The sequence below is a fragment of the Onychostoma macrolepis genome, chromosome 16, assembly GCF_012432095.1.
Source record: "Onychostoma macrolepis isolate SWU-2019 chromosome 16, ASM1243209v1, whole genome shotgun sequence".
Classification (NCBI taxonomy): Eukaryota; Metazoa; Chordata; class Actinopteri; order Cypriniformes; family Cyprinidae; genus Onychostoma; species Onychostoma macrolepis.
Window position 1 is genome coordinate 32,458,880 of NC_081170.1, and position 26,561 is coordinate 32,485,440.

Below are 26,561 nucleotides of genomic sequence, written 5' to 3' on the forward strand. Positions count from 1 at the left end.
ACGTAAGACACAAATTGCTCTTTATTTGCACAGCAATGGTGACCAAATGAGACAAGGTACAAGAGGTTTGAGTATGCTAGACTGCGAGATCAGAAGGTTATTTGAGGGAAGAAACAATCCTTTTCAATGACGCATTTGTTCTTAGGCAGCATGAAAGTTTATGGCATAATCGACTATGCAAAACAAAAGTGAATTATTACACATTGTTTAACAGGCGAGCATTAGCAGAAGAAAACAGCTTTTGATCATTTTATCCCTCCTGCTATGCAAAAAAGCATGAAGACACAGCAAAAGCATTATGAGAGAGAGAGAGAGAGAGAGAATGAGAATGAGCTTTATTGCCAGGTATGTTTACACATACAAGGAATTTGTTATATCCAATGTGTGCTTTGTTTGTGAGCCATGTTGTGTCTGATTTGAGACAGTTGTTATGTATTTGTGTGGTGGTTTACCTTTTGAAGGCCATCCTCCTTAAGACTCACAATGTCAAGATCAAAGTCGGTGCGCAGACCTGTAGTTCTGTTGAAGCACAGCCGTCCCGTCAGGCCATCCCAGTGAGACTTCAAAAGAACAAAGAGAGATGTTAAACAATTAAACGTTTGGGAGCAGGGCCACGCCCCACACGTTCACCTGACTTCCCGAAACCTCCATATATCGGGTCACCTCATACCATACTGTTTGTCTCTCTCTCGAATCCTCCCTTTCTCATCCATTCAGCCAACATTATCCCACATTCTCTTTCTTTCAGGTTGTATCGGGGGGTCCTAATTTTCTGGCCTAAATGATCGAGACGGTACCCCCACCTTGAGTCTCTCTGAGCCATCAATTATAGATGCCCTGATCAACCTGACCATCATCCCATTCCCTCTACCACTTCATCCTCTTTCTACTCTTCCCCAACACTCTGTTCAACGAACTATTTCATAGCTCGCTTGTGCCGTGGTCCTAGCTAGTGAAATTATATTAATATTAAACAATGAAATGCCACCTACAGTACAATAAGTGTTTAATTTGCTTTCATTATATTTAACACGATTATGATATTATGTTAATACATGCTCTATTTAACCCCAAAGTCTTCAAAATGAGCCAAAATAAAGTTGTCTAGAATTGAGAGTACAGGGGAAAAAAATGGAATCTCCTGATACTTATTTATTATTAGCACACTTAAATAGTTACAATTTTGCAAATAATGTCAATATTTATTTATATAAATAATAATAAACAAAAAATAATGTAATTGATATTTTGTGATGTTGTGGTATGTTAAATATTTTGACAGCACTAAACTTGCTTTACAGAAATATATCAAACCAGTTGAGGAAAATGTTTTCAATATATTAGGAAACATTTATGATGTATGATGTAATCGATGTTTTATTGGACTAATGAAATTCTTTTTTTTGGTACATTGTTAAACTAAATAAAAACATGTTGCAATGGTAAATAGCTGAAATAAAATAAGTTTTAATTAATTTTCCAATTCAGCTTCCTGTGGTGTGTGTCAAAATCCATTCAAATTCACACTCATGAATTAAAAAGGAGTCAGTTCTTCAGTTCTGAATTTTGTCCAAGTATGGTACACTTGTGCTTGCACACACACCCCAATATACATCCTTATAAGCACGCACACACACATACACACACGCACACAGCTTCTATTTCCTTTTTAATTACATTTTACATCCCAGCGCCTCAGACACATCTTCCCCCAAGACCTCCGTCCTAATTAACGACCATCTCACTTGCAACAATCTCTAGAGACACAGAAAAAATTACATTGCAACTCCTCCTCCTCATTTCTCCCTCGTCCCCTAAGCAAAGAGCTCCTCCCCCAAACAACACACACTGATCTCCAGCCCTCTCCATAACCTCTTCCAAATGAAACACCTCCATTCTTGTTCTGGAGCGAGGACATTTCACAGGAACGCGTGTTCTCCGCTATGCCAAAGAGAGACAATGCTCTCCACGCCAACTCTACGGCCCTCATTTTGCTCTTCTCTCGTACACTCCGCTCCACAGAGCTGTGTTCAACAACTCTAATCTGCCTATTATGAGTCCCAATCAAAGTCTCTCTTGTGAGCTGAAATAAGAGCTGATTATGACGAGCACATTTGCGTGCGAAGCACACGGTGATGAGAAAGTGGGACACTGTGAGTTTAGTAGTGCAGGGCCAGAATAGTACGAACACAAACTCGTTGCAATCTACTGCACTTGAATGAGGCAATTAAAATGGATGGTGAATGGTGATTGTTTATCAGGTAATATCCACCGTTAAAACTAAAGATTGCCTCTGAATAATGATGCAGCATTTATCAGTAGTAAAAGTATTTACTAATGACTAATTGGTAAAGGTATTTGGACATTTAGGTCACAATTAAATGTATAGGAATATCACTGATAAAAAAAACATTGGAGCAAGTGTTCTTTATTTCACAGAAAGATACCACAGGCACACTTTTCAAGGTAAACAATTCACAAAAATTTGTCTGTATTAAGATAGAAAGATAGATAGATATCGGACATCAGCCACCCTGCTCCCTAAGATATCAACAACCACCACTGAAAAATCCATATTGGTTGACGACTAAAAAAATACAAGCTTGATTTTCTCTGTATAACTTAAGAATATTACTGTAACCAGTTTACCATCAATTCCAACTGATTGGTATGCCATGCAATTTTTAAAAACTGTATTTTTCCATACAATGTATTCTCCACAGACTCTACTGCAGTATCTCTATGGACCCTTGGCGGACATTACATATCAAAATCAAAAAAAAAAAAAAAAAAAAAGGCATTTATGAAGGCTGCTAGTCTAGATATTTTCTCACAAATAACATAATTGTTGATGTTACTTTTAAGCAACTGGTGTCAAAGTGATTTTAGTGGCTGTATTAAGTTCTCTTCAAGTTCACACCACAAATATAAATTATCACATTAACATCCTGGGGTCGGGAATGGGAATTTCGAAAACTGACCAAATGCATTTTGTCTTCAATTTGAGTTGTGTATCTATTGATTCTACTTTCAGACCTACCAAACTGTAATGAAAACTTGAAAAGTGTACTTAAGCTATCTTTCTTTAAAATTAAATTTAAAAATATTGAAAATTAAAATATTCATTAAAATATTCAAATTAACATCTAATCTAATACATCTAATATTTTTGGGGGTATACAATTAATGCAGATTAAATCAAAAATAAAAAGACAACCTCTTAAAATGAGTTTAAACAGGCATCAGTGACAAGTGTTCAGCAGAGAAGCTGATACTGTGTTATTTAAACAATATCTTATACATCTTATCTTGTCTCTGGAGAGCTGAAGTGTTTTTGACAGCACTGCCATGAGCGATTGTCATTACCTCTTTAATGAAACTCATGAAGCGTCCTCCGAACCTCCAGGGTTTGTGGCGATGACACTGCAATGAGTTGACAGTCATCTGCGGCGCATGCTGGTAAGAAACCGACACGATGTGGACTGCGTCGTACGTCAGAGCAGCATCTGTCTGGAATAAATAGGGGGGCGATATGTCAGCTGAAAGGATCTGACAAGCGGGAGGAGTGCAAGACCTGACCAGTTGACAACCTTGTCAAACAGCAAACTGGGCCACTGCTCAGGACCATTAGCACACTTGAATCAAAATGTAAGTAGAAAAGAACTCATCAACCTTTGATTCAAGTCTGATGCTAAGAGGCAGTGTGCACGAGTACATGTTTTGTTGTTTTTGGAGAAGGAGGAGGCGGAAGGGGTTGTGGTTCAAGAAATAGGCACCATTTTCATGTTGTTGCGTGGCCAAGTTTACAGGGTTCATACTTGTTTTGATAGTGCATAAGGGTTAATAAGGGGTGCTAATATAGTGAGCTACTAACAAGCAAGTTCTTTATTTGCAAATTAGATGAACTTCACTTGATATGAACAAGGCTTTATTTTTTTTTTTAGTAATGCATCATTGTTCATTGTTCTTTAACTGAACAATGCTAGAATGTCTAAATGTTAAAGAATAAGTGACAACTAATTGTTTCTATATTTGTACTGCAGAATCCAATGTATTGCTTGATTCCACATTGCACATCTTCAAACTGCGACAAATGGTCACATTTTATGACCTTTCTTCATGCTGGTGTGACTAAGTTTTGTTTGCATAGCTACAAAGTTGCCCAACTGTCTTTGATTTTGCGCTGCTATTTTTGATGAGAAACATAAAACGGCAAATGCTCCAAAAGTGGAACAAAACAGCAGTACTCATTTGAACTCAGAGCAGGTATGTTTATTTGTGGATTGATCTCAATCATGTGATCCAGTGAGAAGCACTTGAATTCAGCACAGATTTATTTGTTACAACCCCCAGATGTTTTGGTGATTTAAAACCAAATAAAACAGATTGAACTTGAACAGAAGATTGAGACTGAACAGAAGAAACTTTGTAGCATGAATGAACCAGTTAGAAGTTGTTTCAATCAACAAATTACGAACATTTATTATGGACATTTATCATGTAGTAACACTATCATTACTGTAACATTTATTAACACTAACCATGGTGTGTTGGCAGAAATATGGTATATCCATATTGAATGTTATTAGACATGTATATACTGTTTTATTGTATTACAGGAATAATGGGACTTTTGTTTTTTTTATTATTATTAATATATACTAAATGTGGTTAATGTTGTATATAAAAAAATACCACAGTTTTCTGAAAACAGTTATTCTTTTATACAGTGGTAGTGAGAAGCCATTTGTGGTTTGCCATGATCTACAAATGTATGATATTGTGAAAGACCGGTTGTGAATTTTAATGAATTGTAATTGTCCCTATAAGAATTACACTTAGACAGTAAGCTTTTACAACTTAAACCCAACTCAAACTCTGTGCTTTACTGTCCAAAAACTCTTTCCATAAGACAAATAATATAATATATTATTAGTTCCTGTTCCCTCTGCCAGTGGTATCATATCAGGAGTCGTGCCACCATTTTGTAGAATTTGGTGGGACCTGTATCTCTCATATGTTAGAGTTCTTATTTTGATGGGCAAAGATAAAGGAATCTGCACGGTCCATCAAGGAAGTACAGCACAAGAGGAGATTTTAGTCCTCCAACCATTTCAGCATCTGCAACCACTGCGACTGGAGTTAATCTCTTTTCACAATCTCTGCATGACCAAGTCATACTTCTGAGCCAAATCCAACCCCAAGTTCCCATTGAGACACACTCGATCTACAGCAAACAGGCTACAGCTAAATGTTAAGGATTGTCAGACACTGCTTCCTTACGTTTGTTTTCAAGTACTGCCAAAACATTTCTCAATACCTCTCTAAACCGAATGGAAATGCTGAACACCCTCTGCATGTATGACCCAGAAAAAAAAAAAAAAAAAGGCAAATTTATGAAATGCCTTAAAACATATTCTGATGTATGGCATTCTTAAGAAGAACTACACACCTCCAAAAGTAGTAAAATGAACTCAGTTCTCACAGAAATTAAGTACTCCAACTAAGATACTAAGAGAGCCATTGACAATTCAGTGGCATTACTGCAGCTGCTGTTATACTGTATTATAAAACTATGTGCATTTCATAAGAGTCTTAAAGGGCTGCTGTCCTGCAGACAGTGGCGGCGCTAGGGCGGGGCTTGACGGGGCTATAGCCCCATCAGAAACTTGCTTAGCCCCGGTGGCCGGCGGGCTTGCCGCGGGACAGACAGACAAACAGAAACCAAAACAAAAGACTTTAAAAAAAACGAATAACAAAACGTGGTGAAGGGGCGCCACTTACTGTTTAGGTCTGGTCTTCAGTCATGGTGCACACAGCAGGGAGGAACGAGGAACACGAGAAGAGGATAAACTTCAAAATAATAGTTTTTAATGATGACATCAAGACAAGGCAAGGTAGACACAGACAGGAACACCGGGGAATAACGAGTAGACCAGACAAAAACTAACTAAACAGGCAGGAACTAAATACACATGACAATTACTGATAATGACTAAAACACAGCTGGACAAGACTTAACTAATCACACTTAACAAGGACAGGAAAATGACCAAATAAGAAAACAACAGGCGGGAACATATGACACACACGACAGAGGACTGACACTTATTTCGCGTTAAACAGGTTTTTGAAAATCGGTGCACGAAATAAAGCTGCTCTTAATTTTCATTGATGACTGCAGTGTTAATAATTTTAATTATAGGCTTATAATTCATTGTATAAAATAATATACAGCAGAAAAAAAAAAAACATTTTCAATGAGGAGTAAGCTAATAGCCTAAACTTTAATTATCCTCACAGCGCATCATGGCGGGGCAATAATTTAATGTAGCTAATTTAATAATAAAAGTAACCTAATAATAATAATATGCCTAATAATAAGAAGAATGTAACAGGCCTATATTAATTGGAAATGCTAAATCCTCTTAATATTGGGCATTTTTGATGCTTTTGACAATATCTCTGCTATTATCGACACATGATACGACGCAACTCAGCATGGGGAGGTTATCGTGGGGCCCCACAGCAGCACGTGCCCTGCGTGTCTGTCCACTATAGCCTGGTAATACCAAACTCTGCTACTTCGCTTTGCTTCGTAGACAGAGTCTGGAAGGGCATAATTGACAAGCGTTTACTTTCTCATGGGCGGGCGCTTGTCTGAAGTTTAAAATCATTGGTGTACCCGTAAGCCAATCACATAACGTTTAGTTACGACGTATGTTATGCACCGGCTCAGCCGCCTCGAACTTCCGCTGTAAACACAGGTATGCGCCGAAAACAAAGCCATCGAGCGAAATACCAGAGTGAAGGTGGCTGTGAACGACTTTTGCAGATTATGTGAAGTAAATCTACGCATCCACAATTATCGCCTTGCCGGACTTTGGCCTCCCCAGTTTCTCGCTGACGATTGGTAATAGTTGATAAATTATCTCATCTAAAATACAATCTTAAATTCGGCGCTTAGTGTCTATGTCACGGCTCTCAGCCTGCCCTCTGTTCGTTGGTTGGCCGGCTGCTGCGGAGCCGGAGATAATCTGGGAGATGGTTTGCTATATCAGACTGAGTACAGAAGCTAAATGAAATTGAGCGGAAGTATGAAGTCTGGCGTAGTCGAGCTAAATCCGCTATGCCACTGTGTGGAAATAGTTGTATAAATTTTCGACACTTTATTTATTGTAAACAATGGTTAGAATTTACCATGTTTTCCTGCCAATTGGAATTGAAAGTGATTGACACTTGATGGTCCGAATAAAATGACTCAATAGGTATGTGTAAAAAAATTAATAAAACAAAGAAAAAAAAATCCCTACTTTCTCTCTTTTCTATGTGCGTTCATAAATTGTATTAATTTGTAAGTGTCATATTTGCAGAGGCGGACAAAGTACACCACTTCCTTACTTGAGTGAAAGTACAGGTACTACTGGTCAAATACTACTCCACTACAAGTGAAAGTTGTAAAGACAGATTTCTACTTAAGTGAAAGTACGGAAGTACATGTTTTTAAAAGTACTTAAGTATCAAAAGTGAAAAGTAAATGCATTTTTTTATTGTCGCATTGTTGTATGTTTACAATACCTTATGCTACTAATGCAACCTACTGAATACACTGATTAGCTTGTGTTATCTTTGGAATTAAGAGTGTTTATGTTACAAAACATATTAAAATGGAACAACTGAATGAAGATAATCATCTTTATTTTTATCTAACACTCCTACAGCTACATTGAACTCATTATAATACTTGTTTAAAAGTTACAAAGTTCTTTTTCAAAGAGATATTGAAGTCTATGATATGGTTCATTTTAGACAAACAAAGCAAACATTGAAAAGAAAACAAACTATAGGTTACTATAGTGAGATAATAGTAAATTTGTGGATACTGTGATTTTACTGCAAATACCATAGTTATGGTTACTATAGTAAAAACATGGTTAATTTTCCAAAGGGCTTTAATGAGTTAACACATGCCTTTTTAGAGCGCTTTTAGCTGTGCAGTAGCGCGGACCTTTACATTAGTTTAGCGGGGAAGATCCCGAGGTTGCCAGATTTGCGTAACAAGTATCAGCCAAATGTCCATTCAAAGCTAGGCGGAAAACTGCAGGCTTAGAAATACTGTAAGACTTGGCAACACAGGAAGGTCCTGGCAGATCGCAGGCCGGATTTTCGCAGAAAAAAAAAAAGAGTTAAGTGAATCTGAAAATGCACTCATTGTAAAAACTGCTACATATAACGACTTTCTACTTGGGGACCTTGATATAAATGTAGTTGAGTAAAAAGTACGATATTTGTCTTTCAAATGTAGTGAAGTTAAAGTCGCAATTTTCCAGAAAAAATAATACTCGAGTAAAGTACAGATACTCAAAAAGTGTACTTAAGTACAATACTCAAGTAAATTTACTTCGTTACTGTCCACCTCTGCATATTTGGCAGTTGTTATTAGAAGTTATATTGCTAATAACAGTGGCATATGAGAAGTTTAATACCACAGAAAAAAAAAGAGTAAAATATGCCTTTTTCGAAGCTGCTGTATATATAAAAAGAAAAAGAAAAAGAAAAACACAAGGTGGCTGAATTTGCATGCTATTTAGATAGCTGAAGCTTATAGGCGTTCATTACTTTCACTCAATTTAATTAGTTTTTAGCACCCCCTCTGAACTTTTAAGAGTTCTTTTTTTTTTTTTATATGCACTTAAAACATTCCCTCTAACATATATCAGGGGTGTCCAATCGTGCTCTTGGAACTTCACTGTCCTGCAGAATTTAGCTCCAACCCCAGTTTAAAACACACCTGAACCAGGTAATCAATGTGTTGGGAAAATCCGCATGATGCTGGCCATTCAGGAGCAGGATTGGACACCCTTGACATATAACTTTTGAGAACTGACATGCACAGAGAGACAAGAATGCTTGTCCGCTGACCCTCATGACCCAAGCAAGAACCAAAATACTCAATATAGACAACAAAATGTTAGTTTCCAGCTCTGCTACTGTCACCAGCCATAAAGCAACAGCTACTAGACTGATTCTTTCTGCAAACACTTTGGACAATGAATAAAAAGCAAAAAAATAACTGGTACACCATCCACTTGCCGAGTCTCTAACACATCCTACTGTAACAATCTTCTGGAGAGATGAGGGCTTGAAGTGTGCATTGTTCAGGCAATGTGAGCTACTCTAGATCGAGCGTGTCCGCAGGAAGGAGGACAAGTGTTCACTGAGATGTCCTTTATATCGACCTTACCATAGGCTTCTTGTAACCAGGCAAAAAGTAGTTGTGATTTGAGAGCTGTGGATATTATGAGAGAGTTGGGAACACTAGACGAGATGGAAAAGTACTTTCAGTCAATAGCTGGACTGACTAAACTGAGTGGTTGCAATGGTATATTTTGAACATTCAAAACACAGATGGATGTGATAGGAACTATATGTCTCACATCAGTCTCGTTAGCTGTTGCAGATCCAATAATACCATATAAGATGCGAATGCCAGAGTTTTGAACCTTGCACAAAAAACACGTTGTAGCAAGCAGTACACGTTGATATGTATGAAACAAAAAGCCAGTTTAGAGTAAATGGTAGCACTGAATGCATTTTTTTTTTTTTAATTTCTACAGAAATTCTACAGAACAGCGCAGGAGTATTTGAACTACTGTGAAATAGATTAATAGATAATCACAGAAGCCATACAGTTGAAACCAGTCTTTTTGATATTATGGTATTCAACAATGGCAGCGCATGAGGCATACCATTTGGGATTATTAAATCTGAACTGCTGCAGTCTAAAAGATTCTATTACCTAGCAAATAAAAGCAGATACTGTATTTAAGTCTCAACTATGGCAATTATTATTATTACAGACATCAAATCCATCTGAAACAGTTCAAAGTCTTGGAATATGTTAAGAAATAAATAGCTCCTTTAAAGGTTAAAGGTTAAGAGTATGGATTAACTGAATAAGTACAGCAATGGATTACATCGGTTACAGTGAAAGTGGAACCTATTCAAAGCTTTTGCACCATTGTTTAATTTGGCATTTCTATTTTGGTTAGCTGGCAGTGATATTCAGGGAGAAAATGGAAGCATACCGTCATGACCCCTTCCAGGAGACCGGAGTCTGGTTTTGGGGGAATCTGCCTCTCAAGGGACCACTTCTCCACAATGGAGGCAACCTGAGGATTGTCCACATTTAGGATGCGGAAGCCGGTCATATTGACACCGCAGAAGCGATACGGCTCCAGGTTTATGGCCATGAGATCCTAGAGGAAGAGCAAGAGAGAGAAAAGATCTCATTTAACCAGGCTGAATCGAGCTTCATTGTTGCTGGGTGAGAGGCTTCTTGTCTCTTTGTCCCCTAATAAAAGCAGCAGATAGAGGGGAGGGGGGGTAAAAAGAAGATAGACAGAGCAAAAATAAAAGAGATTAAGGATAATACCGTGCTTTCCAGGCCGCCTGGGTACAGCCAGATGAAGCATAGTAGGACGTACACCTCTGTGCCAGCATGTATGATATCATAGACAGTGAGCCAGGAGTCATTCGCACAATAGCTGATTGAAACAGTTATTTCCTCTGTAATCCGGTCTTCATTGCTCCCATCCAGCGAATTGAACCGTAAACACTTCACACCGCTCTGAATGCCGACCTGACACTGAAATGTATCACTATGTCTGAGCATTCAATGATTTTAACAGTGTGGATTCTTCCAAAAAAAGGATCCGAATTTCACATTCTCAATGCAGTGATGTGGGATGAAACACTCTGAAAATGAAATTGCTGGGGTGGAAAATAGCATTAAGATTAAGTGTAAATTAATCGAGATCTTTTCGTCTTACGAGGTCAAAGCAAAAGGCGCAGCCGTCTAACACGGGGTTCTGTAAATCTGAGAATGAATGGCAAAATGAGCAAGACCGTGTTCATTGAAAGAACTTCCCGTAATGTGCTGAGGCTAATTAACGCTCTAGAACAATACCAACACACACCCACACTACGCATGCTATTGTCTGGAGTGTTATTCTGAGAACAGTCGCTCTGTTTCTTGTACCATCCTACATATTGCCAAACATGTTGGGAAGGTGGGGGTGGTGAAGGAATGTGGTAGAACATAATAGACTATTTCATTAACACCCTGTGGGGCTGGAACTGTTCGGAGAGAAGCATGAAAAACACATGCAGAAAACTGCTAGCCCCGAGAAACAGCACTTTTTGAACTATAACATAAATTATTTCTTGTTAAATGTAGATGTTACGATGGAAGTCTGTTTTATGGCTTTTTTCCATCTTAATTTTTTACTGTATCAGTGTGGCATTAGTGTATAAGCGATGACCGATGCTCAAATGCTTAGAATGCAGTGGAATTCTAGTTGGATTATTGTAAAAAAAATACCATTACGAAAATAGATACATTGTTCATTTTATTATTTCTTAGATCAGGAGGTCTTAGCAAAATGATGTCATGTAAACCCAACATTGTTGTTCGCCCACAACAAAAATCCAGCTGCAGAATGGATATTTAGAGTGGGAGAAAAACGAGCGTTTAATATACTGTACGATGGATGTTGTAAATGACACAAAGACAGATAAGGTGACACTGATTGTGTGATTAAGACACACTGTTATAGTAATAAAAAGTAATAACTTAGTACTGCTACCTTGTTTCAAAACAATCTGAAAATAAGTACACAAACAAATGACTACTTTGCCTTTATAGATTAATTAGGCCTTTAAGACCTTTTATAGGTGAGGAAGCAAGAATGATGATGGCCTGTTCTGAGGACAGTTGTGATCTATTATCTCAAACACATCGCTGTTGACTTTTCATGCTTTAGTAGGTACATCTCAGAATTAATAAAATTGTCAGAAATGATGAAATAGCAATAATTAAATTAGTTTTCATTTACATAGGAAAGTGCTGTTTACCCACTGAAGACACCTGGGTTCAAATCCAGACTAATATCACACCGGCAAAGAGCTTGTCATTGACGTAGTGATATTGCATTATACAATTCAACATATAAAAATGTAAGCAAGGAAGGAAAAAAACAAGGACTGTCACAAAATCCTTCATGTGTGGATTGTGGAACTACGTCAGAGATGCAGAAAGAAACTTACATGAGACCATATTGCCAGTTTATCAAGTTTTCCTCCGTCAACGAAAGTTTCAAATAGTTCCAAACAAAGACATAGGTGCTTTGTTTCTGAATGAATCTACATATTTGAATGAATGGGTTGCATAAATGATTCATGACTCACTCATAACAACACTTGCTGCCACCTACTGGAAAGTCCACACAGTTCATTTAGAGATCCTAAAGCAGAAGGTACTTTGGACTGACCAAACTTAAAGGTGCTGTATGTAGGATTGAACTATGTATTGCAGTCCAAATTCAAAATATTGGAGAAATTTTTTTTTCACCAGGCCCCTCCTCCTCAGACTTGACTCACACGCAGGTTGCCAGATTAACGATACTAACAGGAACGAGCGCCCATGATGATGAATGAAATTAAATGCGCTGTCTTTTCCGCCAACTGGCAACCCGGGGTGCTGAAATACAATTGGGTAAACTGGCAGTGGGCACAAACTATAACAAACACAGACATTCCGGGCCGGAATGCACATTTTCAAAGGAGAATAACTGACTGTAGCATTGTTTTTCAGATAAACAATTATGTTAACTTAGCATGTTTCTTAAATATCTGCAAACATATTATGGTATTTTTATGCTTTAGTAGAGTCAAAATCCTACATACAGCACATATAATTTGCTACAGCACTGTCGCCAAACATTTTTTTTTCTAAACTAAAAGTTGCCTATATATAAAATATATTTTGCATATAAAATAATCAGATCTGAATGCATAGTTTGATTAGGTATGACACTTCTAAAAGAAACGGCTCCTTTAAAGTTTATTTATCTTTTCTGTTTTTTTTTTCGTTTTTTTTTGGCAGCAGCTATTTATGCTAAGTGTAAATAAAAAGGCAGGGTCTACGAAAGTAAGCAACCTTGTTGCCAAAAGCCAATTTCACCAACTTTGCTTACTATTGCTCAGATATTTTACCTTCAGTACACACAAAATTACTTCTGTTTACACTGAATAACATCTATGGCCATTTGCATTTTGTGAGAACAATGTTATTTATACTTGGTGTAAACACTTATCTACAACTATTTTTACACTTAGTATAAATGCCTAAACTGCCTAAATGTTTTGACAAATCCACAGCTTTATAAATGAAAAAATAAAATAAAATAGCACATATATACACATTTGCTGTGCAACCATATATAAATGAACAGTTTCTGTGCAATCATATATAAATGCACATTCTAGAACCATATTTTATGCACACATACCTAAATTTACTAACAAGATCACATTTTGCAGTCAGATAACACAGTTGAATCATATGGAGTGCATTCGTTTGCATTGTCTTCCAGTGAAATTCAACTTGCATATCTCCTCAGGGTGACTGCTATGGTCTATTTATCATAACAAATGATAAATGTGTGAAAATATAGATCAATTCACATGGGCAGAAAAAAAATGTAATAATCTAATGAAAACACACAGTTGATTAGTTTCCAGTGTGTTGGGTAGTAATCAAGCCTTTAGCAAGGATCAGTAAACCTCACTCATAACTCAGATGCTTGACATATACGGTGCATTACAAGGACACACAAATTCTGTCCCAAAAACCAAGTGAATCAGTTTAAATAATAACATAAATAAATAAAAAAGCCTTCTAGAAATATACAGTAATATATATATATATATACTAATAATAATAATTAAAAAAATAAATAAATAAAACTAACTATAAACATATAAGTTTATTAAGAAATACTATAAATAATACTGAAATAGCAGCAGAGCTTTCTGAATATGTATTATATGAGCCCTCTGTAGTCGGCTCACTAGATTTAGCAACAGCGCCAAAATCTGTTCAAGAGAAATTGTGAGGAAATCTCTAAAAACAGTGATTTGCAATTTAAACTTCTGAGCTTCACAATCCAGAGGTGGAACACAGTTGTCAATCACTTTGTTGCCTTTGTAAAGGCTTTTCAAAGACGTTTTGCTGATATGAGCTTGAGGGAAGGGCTAATGTTTACACTGGGGTGGCGGAAACTCCATTAAGGCTGTTTTGTCAAGTGAATTGATATTGCAGACTGGATCCAAAGCTCATCTGCAATTAAAAGCCATTCATCAAAAAATAAAGTGGGAGCAGCACAAGAACAAATGACATTCAATTTGCCGTTAGTACAGCGGTACATTACCAGAGTGGTGAAGATGTAGTGATAGTACTCTGTCATCATCCCCATCATCTGGGCCTGGAGGAAGAGGAGGGGTGGGGCAGGAAAAAAAAACAATGAAAAAGGTCACTATGTCATGTCAGAGTAATTAGCAATCATTGTGGCAGCCAACACAGACAATGACAACAAATTAAATCGAATCAAAATAGCGGAACTATGAAGAACTATTCAACTCTGTTGATTTATTACGTCTCTCTCCATCTGTGTTTCTTGTATCATATAGCACAACAGTTAGCGCAGCTAGCTTTTAGCAGCGATAAGGGCCCTTCAAGAGATCACCCTTATGCTGTTCCAAATATGACTTTTGTTTTTCTACCGAACATAAAAGATAAGAATATTGATGCTGATCTTTCGCATACAATGGAAGTGAAAGGGGATGTTCGACAAAATTGTTTGAATGAATGAATGAATGAATGAAGCATTTATATAGCGCTTTTATTGTGTATTGCTATACACCCAAAGCGCTTTACACTCATGAGGGGGTCTCTCCTCAACCACCACCAGTGTGCAGCATCCACTTGGATGATGCGACGGCAGCCACAGGACAACGGCGCCAGTGCGCTCACCACACACCAGCTACAGGTGGAGAGGAGAGAGTGTCATAGAGCCAATCAAGTGGATGGGGATTATTGGGAAGCCATGATAGACAAGGGCCAGTGGAGGGAATTTGGCCAGGACATCGGGGTTACACCCCTACTCTTTACAATGAGTGTCATGGGATTTTTTTAATGACCACAGAGAGTCAGGACCTCGGTTTAACGTCTCATCCGAAAGACAGTGCTCTTTTGACAGTATAGTGTCCCCGTCACTATACTGGGGCATTAGTACCCACACAGACCACAGGGTGAGCACCCCCTGCTGGCCTCACTAACACCTCTTCCAACAGCAACCTAGTTTTCCCAGGAGGTCTCCCATCCAGGTACTGACCAGGCTCAGCCCTGCTTAGCTTCCATGGGCAACCGGTCTTGGGCTGCAGGGTGATATGGATGTGGATTGACCTGTTCTATGTTTGGAATGACCTGAGGATGAAAATTAATTTACTATTTCTACAGGGCCCTATGAAATCCATATCCCTCCCAAATTCTATTCTATTTTATTCTATTCATATTTGTTTGTGTGTTTGTCCAACTTCAAAATCTGTTTTTTTCAGGATTCTGTCTAATGGTTTAGTTAATAATCAAAAAGTGTGTCTAATCAACTGAATTCGTACAGTTTGCCATATGAAATGTGTCGTTTATTTGTATTTATGTATGCATGTATTTTATTTATTTAATTATTTATGAATCTCTATATTCTGGATTATGTTTATAGTTAAATACAAATATAAAATTAAAAATGGTGATAATGGATGCATCAGATTTATTTAAAATGCAATATTTTAAAATGTAGTCAAATTATTATTATTATTATTATTATTTTATTTATTTTTTTTTTTTTGCAAATAATATACAGCAGCTACTGTTTACATTATTTGTAGTTGTAACTGTGCTGCTCATTCAGACTAAGACACGTGGAACAAGAAGACATCATATTTCACATATTTCATTGATATTATTATTTTTTGTGTGTGTGCTTCAGTATTAACAAACACAATTCCATATTGCAATTTTAAAAAGTGTACATCCCTACTTTTGATTTATTCATCTAAATTTGGCCAAATTCCATGGCATTCTGGGTTATACGGTTTCATTTTTATGTCTGGATTCCATGATTCTGTTCAAATTTTCTACATCGTGGCAATCATAGGACCCAATTCCTGTATTCAAACATAATGATTGCTTTATACATTGGTCATAGCTACTCCCAATACATTTCCTTCAATGTTCATACAAATGCTCACTTTTCCCTTGGTGCTCATATGTATGCTTTAATTATGCCATCTGCCGTGAGGAAAACTCAAGGTTATGCTGAGCTCTTTCCCTCTTCTAGACCGTAATCACTCAAGTTTGTGAAAAAGTCAGAAATGGTTTCATTTCTTACAATGGGTTGCAGAAATAGCCCCTTCTATGTCTGTGCCTGTACTTTCTATATCTTGCAGTCCCTCTCTCTCTCTCTCTCTCTCTTACACACACACACACACACCCACAAGCATAGACTGCCTTTTAAAGACTTCTGGGATTTAGCCCACAGACGTCTCAGACAGACTCTGTGTCCGACTGCATTTCCTATTTCTCTTTGGCCTGAGGGGGAGTACATGCACCGACAGAAGTTCAGGAGAGGCTGACAGAGAAAAACGAGCCGCAGACAGGTTGTAGACAGGTGACCGCAGGACTAAGCTTATTAAGAGGACTTGGGCCACAGAGAATGACACAACATTTTCATAAGTTCAAATGTGAAATAATACAGCCTACAGTTAAACTGGAAGATACATGCAGGGGCGTCAACGCTGAATGAAATGAAGAGCAAAATATCATCTGGAGAGCCTTTGAAACACATACGAGGTTTAAAGCAGTAGCTGCTTGGACAGTGTTTTCTCTTAGATATAAATAGAAAAACATATTCAGTCCCCATTTGACCTGTGGTAAACATTCTCCATAGCAGTTGCGATGTTATCAGATGAGCTTTTGTTTTGTTGCAAGGACAAGTTTGTGAACGCACGACCTAAATCTTCCCATCACATCTATAGCACTGGATAAAAAATAAAAAATAAAATAAATAAAAATTCCTAATTTCTTTCAAAACTACACTGCTAAGTTTTTAACTGACATCCCAGAATTGTCTTTATGTCTTTATTTTTCAGGCTAATAAAAGATACAAAGTAGTATTCGTATAATGGCCCCAGTAAGTATTTAGACACTTAAATCATACTTAATTAATTAATTATACTATAGGCAACATCGCTGACCATGGAAAAATATTTAATGACCAGTAGGTGGTGCAGTAAGAGGCAGAGACTTCAAATTAGTCAAATCTGGTTTATTTTAAGGGCTGTCCTCTAAAGACTTAAATATGCATACAGTGCGTATGTATACAGTCTGTGTGACGTATACAGCCCAATTTTGTAAAGTACATTTGCACAACATAATACAATATTTTGATAAATTATAATGGCATGATAAATAATTCTGAGATAAAAAGTTGAAATTATGACAATTCTTAAGTAATTTTTTAAAATAGTTAAAATGATGAGTTATAATTATGCTGAAAAGGTTGCAATTATGAGATAAAACCGCTATGACATAATTCACAATTATGAAAAAAAAATGATAATAATAATAATAATAATAATAATAATCTTTTTATGTTCTAATTATTCATTTTGATCTCATATTTTTCACTTCTTATGTTATGGTTCTTACTTTTTATCTGAAAATAATGATTTAACATGCCATAATTTATTATTTTGTAATAATATGATGTAGTATCTCATAATTTCAACTTTTTATTGAATAATTATGACTTAGTATCTCATAGTTTCAACTTTTTATCTCATTATGACATTGTATCTCATAATTTAGATTTTTTTTTTATCTCACAAAAATGACTTAATTTTATCAATATTTATAAAACACTTTGAAAGACTATACTTTCAGCTGTAAGCATATGCTAAGCATTCGAGTCAAAACTGAAGTGTACTGTACTTTGAGTTTTTGCAACACGTGTCTATACAATTCTATATGCTGCCATAGACTTAAATAAACCTTTGATGTTTAGATCTCTAAAAAAAACGTCAAAGCAAAGGGCATCTTCAAACAAATGATGCAAGAGCTACAGCAGTAGTAATAACCCCAAAGTGACTAAATACTTTTACCGTAGTCTTCATTTTGAGAAGCATATCTATTGTTTTATCCTCATTTCATATATAAGCCTTTTTTCTGGCACTCTAAATATTATAGTTGCTCTAAAAATATACAAAATTCAAACATATAGCACTGGGTGTTTCTGTATAAAATTAAAACATACATTAGCAACCAGACACTCACATTGCTTTGTTATAGAGACTTTTTAGGGGCTACAGGTTCAAAAATCCAATCTGTATCGGCTCATACCGGCCTTTATAAAGGTGCCAATAGAGAAATGACTTAATGACTTTTTGCAGTGACATTGATACTTTTTTTAAGGATAGCATAAATAAACAGTTAACACTTTTTGGGGCCACTGTACATGTTCACATGTATGTGTAGCTTCATCTCCATTCTGCCTCCAGCAAAAAGATATAGCATATTTAATTTAAAACGTCAGATCCAAATCCAAAACAGCTTCTCCAGATCTGGACTAAAACTTCAAACAGGTGTGAGTTCTGAGAGAACATCAGTGGATAGTATGATATGAGTGTGCATCACTTTAACAGAGTATGAACTCACTTGTTTGAGGATCTGGGCAGCCATTATATGGCTGCAGTCGAAGATAATGCGAAACTCTCTGCTCCTTTTCATCTCTTTGAGCAGAGGTCTGGTGTCCGTGGTGTCCAGAGGGAGCTGTCGGATCTTCAGCCTGATGTTATACCTGGATGGAGCCATAATTAACTCCTGGAGTCTGATTAAACCTGCACAAGAAGAGTTGAGTGCCAGAGTCAATTACTTAGTATATCAGTACCAGCTCAAACCAGCCTAGGGGAGTCAAGCAGGTTTTGAACAGGATAGCTGGTATGTTGTTGGTTGAATGTGGCCTAACAGCCGTAACCACCTTGAAGAAGACGGTCTACCACACAGATATCACTAGACATAAACCAATACAGTGTATTGGCTAGTCCAGTTAATGGGACAATATTTGGCCAGTATTAAATTAAAGTTCCAATTGTGGGATGATTAAAAAAATACTAAGATCTCATGTCATTATATTTTCCACCCTGCACTACTGACCAATAGTGAAAAAAATCAATCAATCAATCAATCAATATTTCTGCCAGGACATTATACAGTACAATGAATTCACAGATTAATTTCCTTTAATTCATTTCCTTTAATTTGTACTTGCCATTGAAAGACCAAGTTGACCAACTGGTCTAGACCATGTTAGATCAATGACTTCTTGGGCCAGCTAAAAAAAAAAACGTCAAATTTTGATGGAAAGAGATAGGAAAATCAGATCCAAATCTGGGTCTCTTGTGAGTAGATCTACTAAAATGTTGAAAGCAAAATGCTTCCCTCTGTGCCACAGCTCTGAAAACATGTACTATAAAGCAGACATTCAATTTAACGTGCAGTTATCCTGGTTGTATTTTTAATAATAAATATGTTTTTATCACATATTTTGCATCTCGGATGAATTGCTTTCCATTTCCGCTCCTGTCAGAAGCAGCATTGCTCGATTACTTTGATGCAAACTGTTTCTAGAATATCGAGGCCTGAAGACTAATTCTGACAGCAACAGGAAAATTAAGAGACTTCTGCTTCTTATCACTGAAGTACAGAGTCTAAAATACACTTTTAAAGGTGACGTTCCCACTTTGGCTGCAAGGACTTCATCAAGTAACACAGTTTACAATGACACACTGACATAAAGCCATTATCTCTCACCTGTGCTGTCATCGTAAACCACGGTAGCTGTCTTCCACTTGAGGAACTGCACCAGGTCTAAGATAGCGTAGCTGAGAGAAGAGTAATCCGGGTACAGGTTGGCATAAAATGTATCCCTATTGTCCATCGGGTGGTGTTTCCATCGCACTTGAATGTGTGGCACCTCCAGGGCATTGCAGATAGACTGTACAGCATTCGATGAGGAGCTGTGAGACGGCCCAAATATGGCAACTACACCTAAAGACAGCTGGTCGCACGCTGGCGAGAGCAGACGGTGGGTCATGTGGTGAGAAATGTCAAAACAGAAATGTCACTGCATACAGAATATTCCTTTGTACGTTTGACAAAGCGGTGGTAAGTTTCATTCTGCCATAATTTGTATTGGTAGAATATTAATATTTATTAAACATATATTCAAATAGGAAATAGTTATTTTAAATCTTAATAATATTTCACAATATTACTGTTTTTACTGTGTTTGTGATCAGAACATGAGGTCTTTAAAGTTGGTTTTTGCCTAATAAATATATTAAGAGTTAATAAAAGTTATTGCTTACTGGTACGAGTTAAAGGTTACATTTACTTAAAGGAATAGGTCACCCCAAAATTTTTATTTGCTGAAAATGTACTCACCCTCAAGCCATACAAAATGTAGATGAGTTTGCTGGTGTATATACAGGACAAAAGGAGATTGGCTTTTTTATTGGAGGAAGCGTTATTAAAGATTATGGGCTGGCATTTTGTCCAGAAGTGACTGTTTAAAGTTAAAATGCCTTAATAACGGATTTATTTCTTACAAACTTGCAGCTTTTTACTTCACAAGGCGTTAACTGATGGACTGGAGTCGTGCGTATTACCTGTGGATTATTGTGATGTTTTTATCAGCTTTTTGGACTCTCATTCTGACGGCACCCATTCACTGCACAGGATCTATTGGTGAGCAAGTGATGGAATGCTACATTTCTTCTAATCTGTTCCCTTGAACAAACTAACATACTGTATATCTTGGATGACCCGAGGGACTAAATTTTCAGCAAATTAAAATTTTTAGGGGAACTATTACTTTTTTTTAATCTAAAAACAGCCACAAACCTTTACATTTTCACATAACTCACCTTTTCTGGAGGCCTCAAAGCTATCATAGATATTAATCCTCTGAATGTCGTACGTTAACGTTGTGTTGGGCAATAATGTCCTGTTTCTGTTGATATTATTAACTGCAAATTTAAAGGCCAGTTCCTCGGAGCTGACGAGTGCCACGGGTCCATCCATTTGTTCAAAAATCCCACCTAAAAAAACAAGAGAAATCACTGTCAAATGAACCAAAGCTGAACCCGGAGACGAAGCCTGGCACCACATCCAAACCTCTGGAGGTGTTTTGCATTTAGAGCTGTCGGCTAGCTCGCTTGTGTACTTAAGCAACCCTTTTCGATCTGCTCAGCAGAAAGAAAGAGTGTCTGACAGTCACAGCTCAGGCTTTTAAAGTTCAAGGCCATAATGGAGACGAGGAGAGTGAAAGAGAGAAAGAGAAAAGTAAATGGCTTCATCAAAGGTACCTTGCCTCCTTAAGGCCTGCAGGTCACCTTTCATTCTCTGATAAAAAAAAAAAGAAGATCCATACACAGGCCTATAGCTTGTGGATAGAGTTTTTGCACAGAAGTTTGAAAGTTTAAAGTCATTTGGGCAAATTCATTTCATAACAATCTGCTGAGATTTTCAGAAATGCATTTTACTGTCATGATTCCACCAATGGAAGAGATGGAGAAGTAAACTCTGTGTTTATTGACTTTACTGTGCAATAGAATCCTATAAAAACAATAAAATGATAACATCTGGAGCACACTGAGCAATCTTCAGCCCTTGAGGATTAATGCTGTTAGACCTGCTTCACCTTTCCAGAGTATATCAGCGATATGACGGTCTGGAAGCCAAAGACATATGAGCAGAGAGAAATATTGGAGGAGCAAAGTTTGTTCCGTTGTACAAAATTCAATTTCACATATTATCAGTTCATGCTATTTGGGATTTAAAATATTATTAGCACTTTCCACAAGAAGAGTACAAAATAATGGCTGAAACTAAAGCGTGTGGAACTTGGCATGGAGTGATTTATTATTATTATTATTATTACCATTATTCCATAAAAAGGTCAGTACTTGGACAAATATGTAATAAAAAAAAAAAATAAATAAAAAAAAAAAATATATATATATATATATGTATTTTTTTTTTTTTTTTTTAAATAATGTTTGCATTTTTGTAACTGTTTGTAACTGGAAAACAAAAAAAAAAAGTTTCCAACCCTGGCTTTTGCGTATATAGACACAGTTGTCTATATGACACAGTTGCAAGTACTGTAACAGTGTTGCATATGTTGCCTAAATTAAGCTAGTTTGAGATCAAATATTGGTTTATATTTATTGATAAACTTCTATTTCACATAAATGCACACATATACTATACATAAGCATATGTACATAGGCCTACATTTTATTTATCAATGTTCTTACAATACTTTTGATAACAGGAGGAAAATGCTTGAGCATGAAATAAATAGTGTCAATATTTGTCTTGTGTCCACATCCCCTTCCTTTATATCACAATATTGATTTATTGATTGATTGATTTAAATTAGGTTTATGAAGGGATTGCTCAGACAACTGATTAGCTCATGCATGTTAATTCATATAATGATTTAACTAACATGTTTAATACTTCACAACAAAACTATGGGATTTGTTCTTGTAAAGCTTTAAAAAAGATCAGCAATGGGACGCCAACCTTATCCGTGGAAAGTGCCTGCTGAATTTTATAGTGCGTAAGCATACCAGATAAACACTATGCCAAACACAGAAGAACCCTTGGGCTTTTTTTTTTTTTTTTTATATATATATTTTTAATATTTCCAATCCTGCTTTTAGAGTCCGTAGCATGTAGATCCACGAATGCATGAATATTTAAGAGTTCTTGAGTCAGTCCTCGGCACAGGTCAAGAACGACCTGAACATCGCTGTTATTCTCCCAGAGGAGAAGAGCTCAAGTACGAGGCTGCAGGGGAGATCACAGGCCTACAATCCAGAGAGCAGTGCAGCATTGAGCCATGCACACTATTTATGACTCCAGCGCTGCTTGACTTCTGAAGGGACATGATGCATAAACTCCCTGGAAAGAGCCCCGGCGCATTAAAATAAATGAATCCTGCCGTTTTGTGGGGAAATCTCATTAGAGTACATTAAGTAATTGCTGGAGTATATACTAATTTGACTATTAAGAGGATAAAATGTGCATTGCTCGGAAGCACTAAAATAGATTTAATAAAAATGGGAGATCAGCTGCTGCGAGGAGAAAAAACGCCCCGCGAATAGCTTTACAATGAATGCGGCTGTTTCCAGATATACAAGCCATAAAGCAAAATGCTTGCGACTCCTCCATCAAACGGCAGAGAAGAAGCTTTGTTTCCGATCAGGAGAATCTCTATGAACAAACAGATACGACAAGTTAATGGCGCAGGATATTTACACTGATGTACTGCTCTGTGCTAAACGGGGTCTTTAAAGGGCTAAATGTAAATTGAGCTGTAACTTTTGATCTCAGATTTCTTGCACATCTTTCTCTAACACCAGTCAGTTTAAGTTGCGATTAAGTTGTTTCCTGTTTTGAAACAGCTTTACAAAGGCGGCCTAATTAATCTCTTGGGTTGTAGCCTGATAGAGAAAACATGTGCTCATTACAGCTGCTACCTTTACTAATACGGCTGCCAGAAGACCTCTTTACAATCCACTAGCTTTTAAAGCACTGCAAAGTACGACTGTAAATAGCTACACAATTATAGAAATTCTTAGTGTGTGATTTGCATCAGGGCTAGTGGTGAAATCTGAATAAATCTCATACTGATATTTTCTCCCTTTTGAAGCATGTTATTTTTTTTATTTTTTATTTTTTGTGAAACCGGGCAAGTTTTCAGTTGCTGTGTTTAGGTACGAATATATACATATCTAAAATAAAATATAAGTTACTCAAATTAACTATGTTTTACAGTACAAAATGTTATTTGCCTATTGCGCAATAAAAATAATTGGTTTACAGGCGCAAGATTAGACATTCTCAATGTTTTTCTATTTTATGCGAATGTAAGATAAATCTCCTTCCTTTTGCCTATTTTGACAAATGCAATGTGAGGTCTGAAGCATTGTGTGAGGAATAAAAAAAAAAAAGAAGAAGAAAAAAAATAAATAAATAGCATGAAACCAAAGCAAGATTTTATTGGAATTAGAAAAAAAAAAAAAAAATCATCATGAATTTTTACTTGTATCTTGAGCGCAGGAGCGGGGCAAAATTCAAAAGTTGAAAAATAAATATAAATATTTTAGTGGGAGCATAACAGAATCTTGTGAGAGCTGGCACAAAAAAAAAAAAAAAAAAAAAAAACAGAACTCTAAAAAGTTGGATTCTTTAAAAAAGCTAATTATGAAATAAAAGAATATGAATTGAGCGGTTTAATCAGTTTAATCCATTTAATGGTAAATGGAAGCTCAAATGTGCCAGCATGATACATGAAGAACTAAAAAATCTTTTGCGCTTCCAAATAAAAGCCTATATTAAATTTGTTGATCATTTAAAGCAATCATGTCTCTTCAGAAGACTTGGATTAAACCGTTCGGCTCATATGGATTACTGTTATGATGTCTTTATGAACGTTTTGATGCATCAAAGTTTTGGTGGAATAGAGGGACAGAAACCTTTCACGTTTCATTAAAAACATCTTCATTTGGGTTTTAAAGATGAACAAAAGTTCAAATACTTTTCATTTTTCGGTGATAACCTATTTAGCATAGAAACAGCAACCTGTCTTGCAATTAATTTTTTTACCCATAATAAAACATCATGCAAATTTTAAAAGGTTTAAAAGTTCAGCAATAAACAGAATCAAAGTTAACACTGTCTGAACTGTTATAACCAGAGCCTAAAATGAACACTTGCCATGTGCAAATATGAGTAATATATGAGTAAAAAGTATATGAAACAGTGTTACTCGCCAGATGGCTATTTTTATTTTTTATTAATTTATTATTATTATTATTATTATTATAAATATATTGTAACAATGGCTGAGAATGTGATATGGTTTAGCGTGATTACCAAACTGCAAATAATGCAATTGAATTATAAAAATCTGATGCACTGCGTATTTAACTGTGATATTTCACATGAGCAGCTCATGTTAACAGAGTTTTAGTGTTTTGATTCACAGTAAATGCTGCTCCACACAAACTCCACCTCTGCAAGTCACATATAGTGTGTATTTAAAAATGCAACATGCACCAAGCACCAAACATCTTTCCAGTTTTGTATTTACAATGGTTTATAAATCTATTGTCAACAAAAGAGAAGCATTTAATTTTCACCAAAATAAAAGCTCTATGATTTACTATGTGATAAATAAATAAATAAATGTATCATTGTTATATTATTATTATTATTATTATTATTATTAGTAGTAGTAGTAGTAGTATACAAATATTATTTTTGCAATTCAATAGTATAACTGTAAAATAATAAGAATAAATAAATAAATCATTGTTATATTATTATTATTATACAAATATTATGAAATACTTTGCAATTCAATAGTATAACTGTAAAATAATAAGAATAAATGAATAAATCATTGTTATATTATTATTATTATACAAATATTATGAAATACTTTGCAGTTCAATAGCATAACTGTAAAATAATAAAAACAAACAAACAAATAAATAAATAAATACTACTACTAATAATAATAACAATAACCTACAACCAGAAGCTCCATGGAGAAATTTGTTATGCCGTTTCTGTTAAATAATTATGACATTTCTGTTATCTTATTATCTTTCTAACAAATGACCTGTTAAGCGGTATAGTATATCATGTGGTAATGCTATTGTACTCAATCAAAGGTATGATAAAGTGTTACTGAGAAGAAAAAAAGAAGAAAAAAAAAGTCTAGAGAGACAGAAAAGAAGAAAGAACAGAAAATGCAGTGTATTTTCCCCTAACATACTGTATGGTTTTTCATAACGTTACGACTCCAAAAAAATCCATTAACACACAAGGCAAGTTTACAGCCATGGGTCAACTGACACTGACCCTGCGTTCTGGCGGCTCTATCGGTGCCTTGTACCCAAATATACTGTACCAGTCTGAACGCTTACACACTCACCACACACAGCCAAGCACGGCTCAGCCAAAAGCCCAACAATGAGACAATATCATTATGTTTTGGATAAATGTCTGCACACAGGCTGAGCTTTTCTAGAGGGAGCTCTTTTGTAGCACACCACTCCCCTGGTCGCTTTCCCAGCATGCCTGTGAATAGCTGCGCTGCTCCCTGGAAGCTGAAGGTACTCTGCCACACAATGGCAGAGGAGAAAGCAATAGACAATAGCCCACACTAAACAATTACGGCAAACAACCAGCATTGTGCACAACACTGACCAATTAAGGGACGCTGTATTGCCCTGTTATCCCCTTCCATCTGTCTATTCCCCAAGGAAAACAAGAGGAGAACTCGGCATCTGTCTCGAATGAACGAGTGCAGAAGTCAGACATATTACAGTGGCAGAAACAGACATCATCTATTCCTTAAACTCAATCTGCCATGATTGATAACGCATAATGACTTTCAGATTATACGACAAATTGACTAATGCATTTCTGGCCTATATTTACTTACAAATACAATAAAAAGCTCTGAAAGAACAGAAGGAGAGGAGGACTGTTTATAAGCTTTGTTAGATAGACTCGTGCT

The 26,561-nt window shown here is 36.3% G+C and overlaps 1 protein-coding gene across 4 annotated transcripts in view; it reads right to left on the reverse strand.

Annotated features, from left to right (window-relative positions):
* Positions 1-26,561, reverse strand: part of grik3 (glutamate ionotropic receptor kainate type subunit 3) — a 140,112-nt gene that overhangs the window by 54,231 nt on the left and 59,320 nt on the right. For all 4 annotated transcript variants that reach the window (XM_058746118.1, XM_058746120.1, XM_058746119.1 and 1 more), the window contains exons 2-8: positions 20,884-21,057; positions 19,769-20,026; positions 18,614-18,795; positions 14,274-14,327; positions 10,089-10,259; positions 3,367-3,510; positions 453-560 (exon numbers count right to left, since the gene is read on the reverse strand). In XM_058746118.1, coding sequence (XP_058602101.1) covers positions 453-560; positions 3,367-3,510; positions 10,089-10,259; positions 14,274-14,327; positions 18,614-18,795; positions 19,769-20,026; positions 20,884-21,057 — 1,091 coding nt within the window. The remainder of the gene's footprint in view (positions 1-452; positions 561-3,366; positions 3,511-10,088; positions 10,260-14,273; positions 14,328-18,613; positions 18,796-19,768; positions 20,027-20,883; positions 21,058-26,561) is intronic.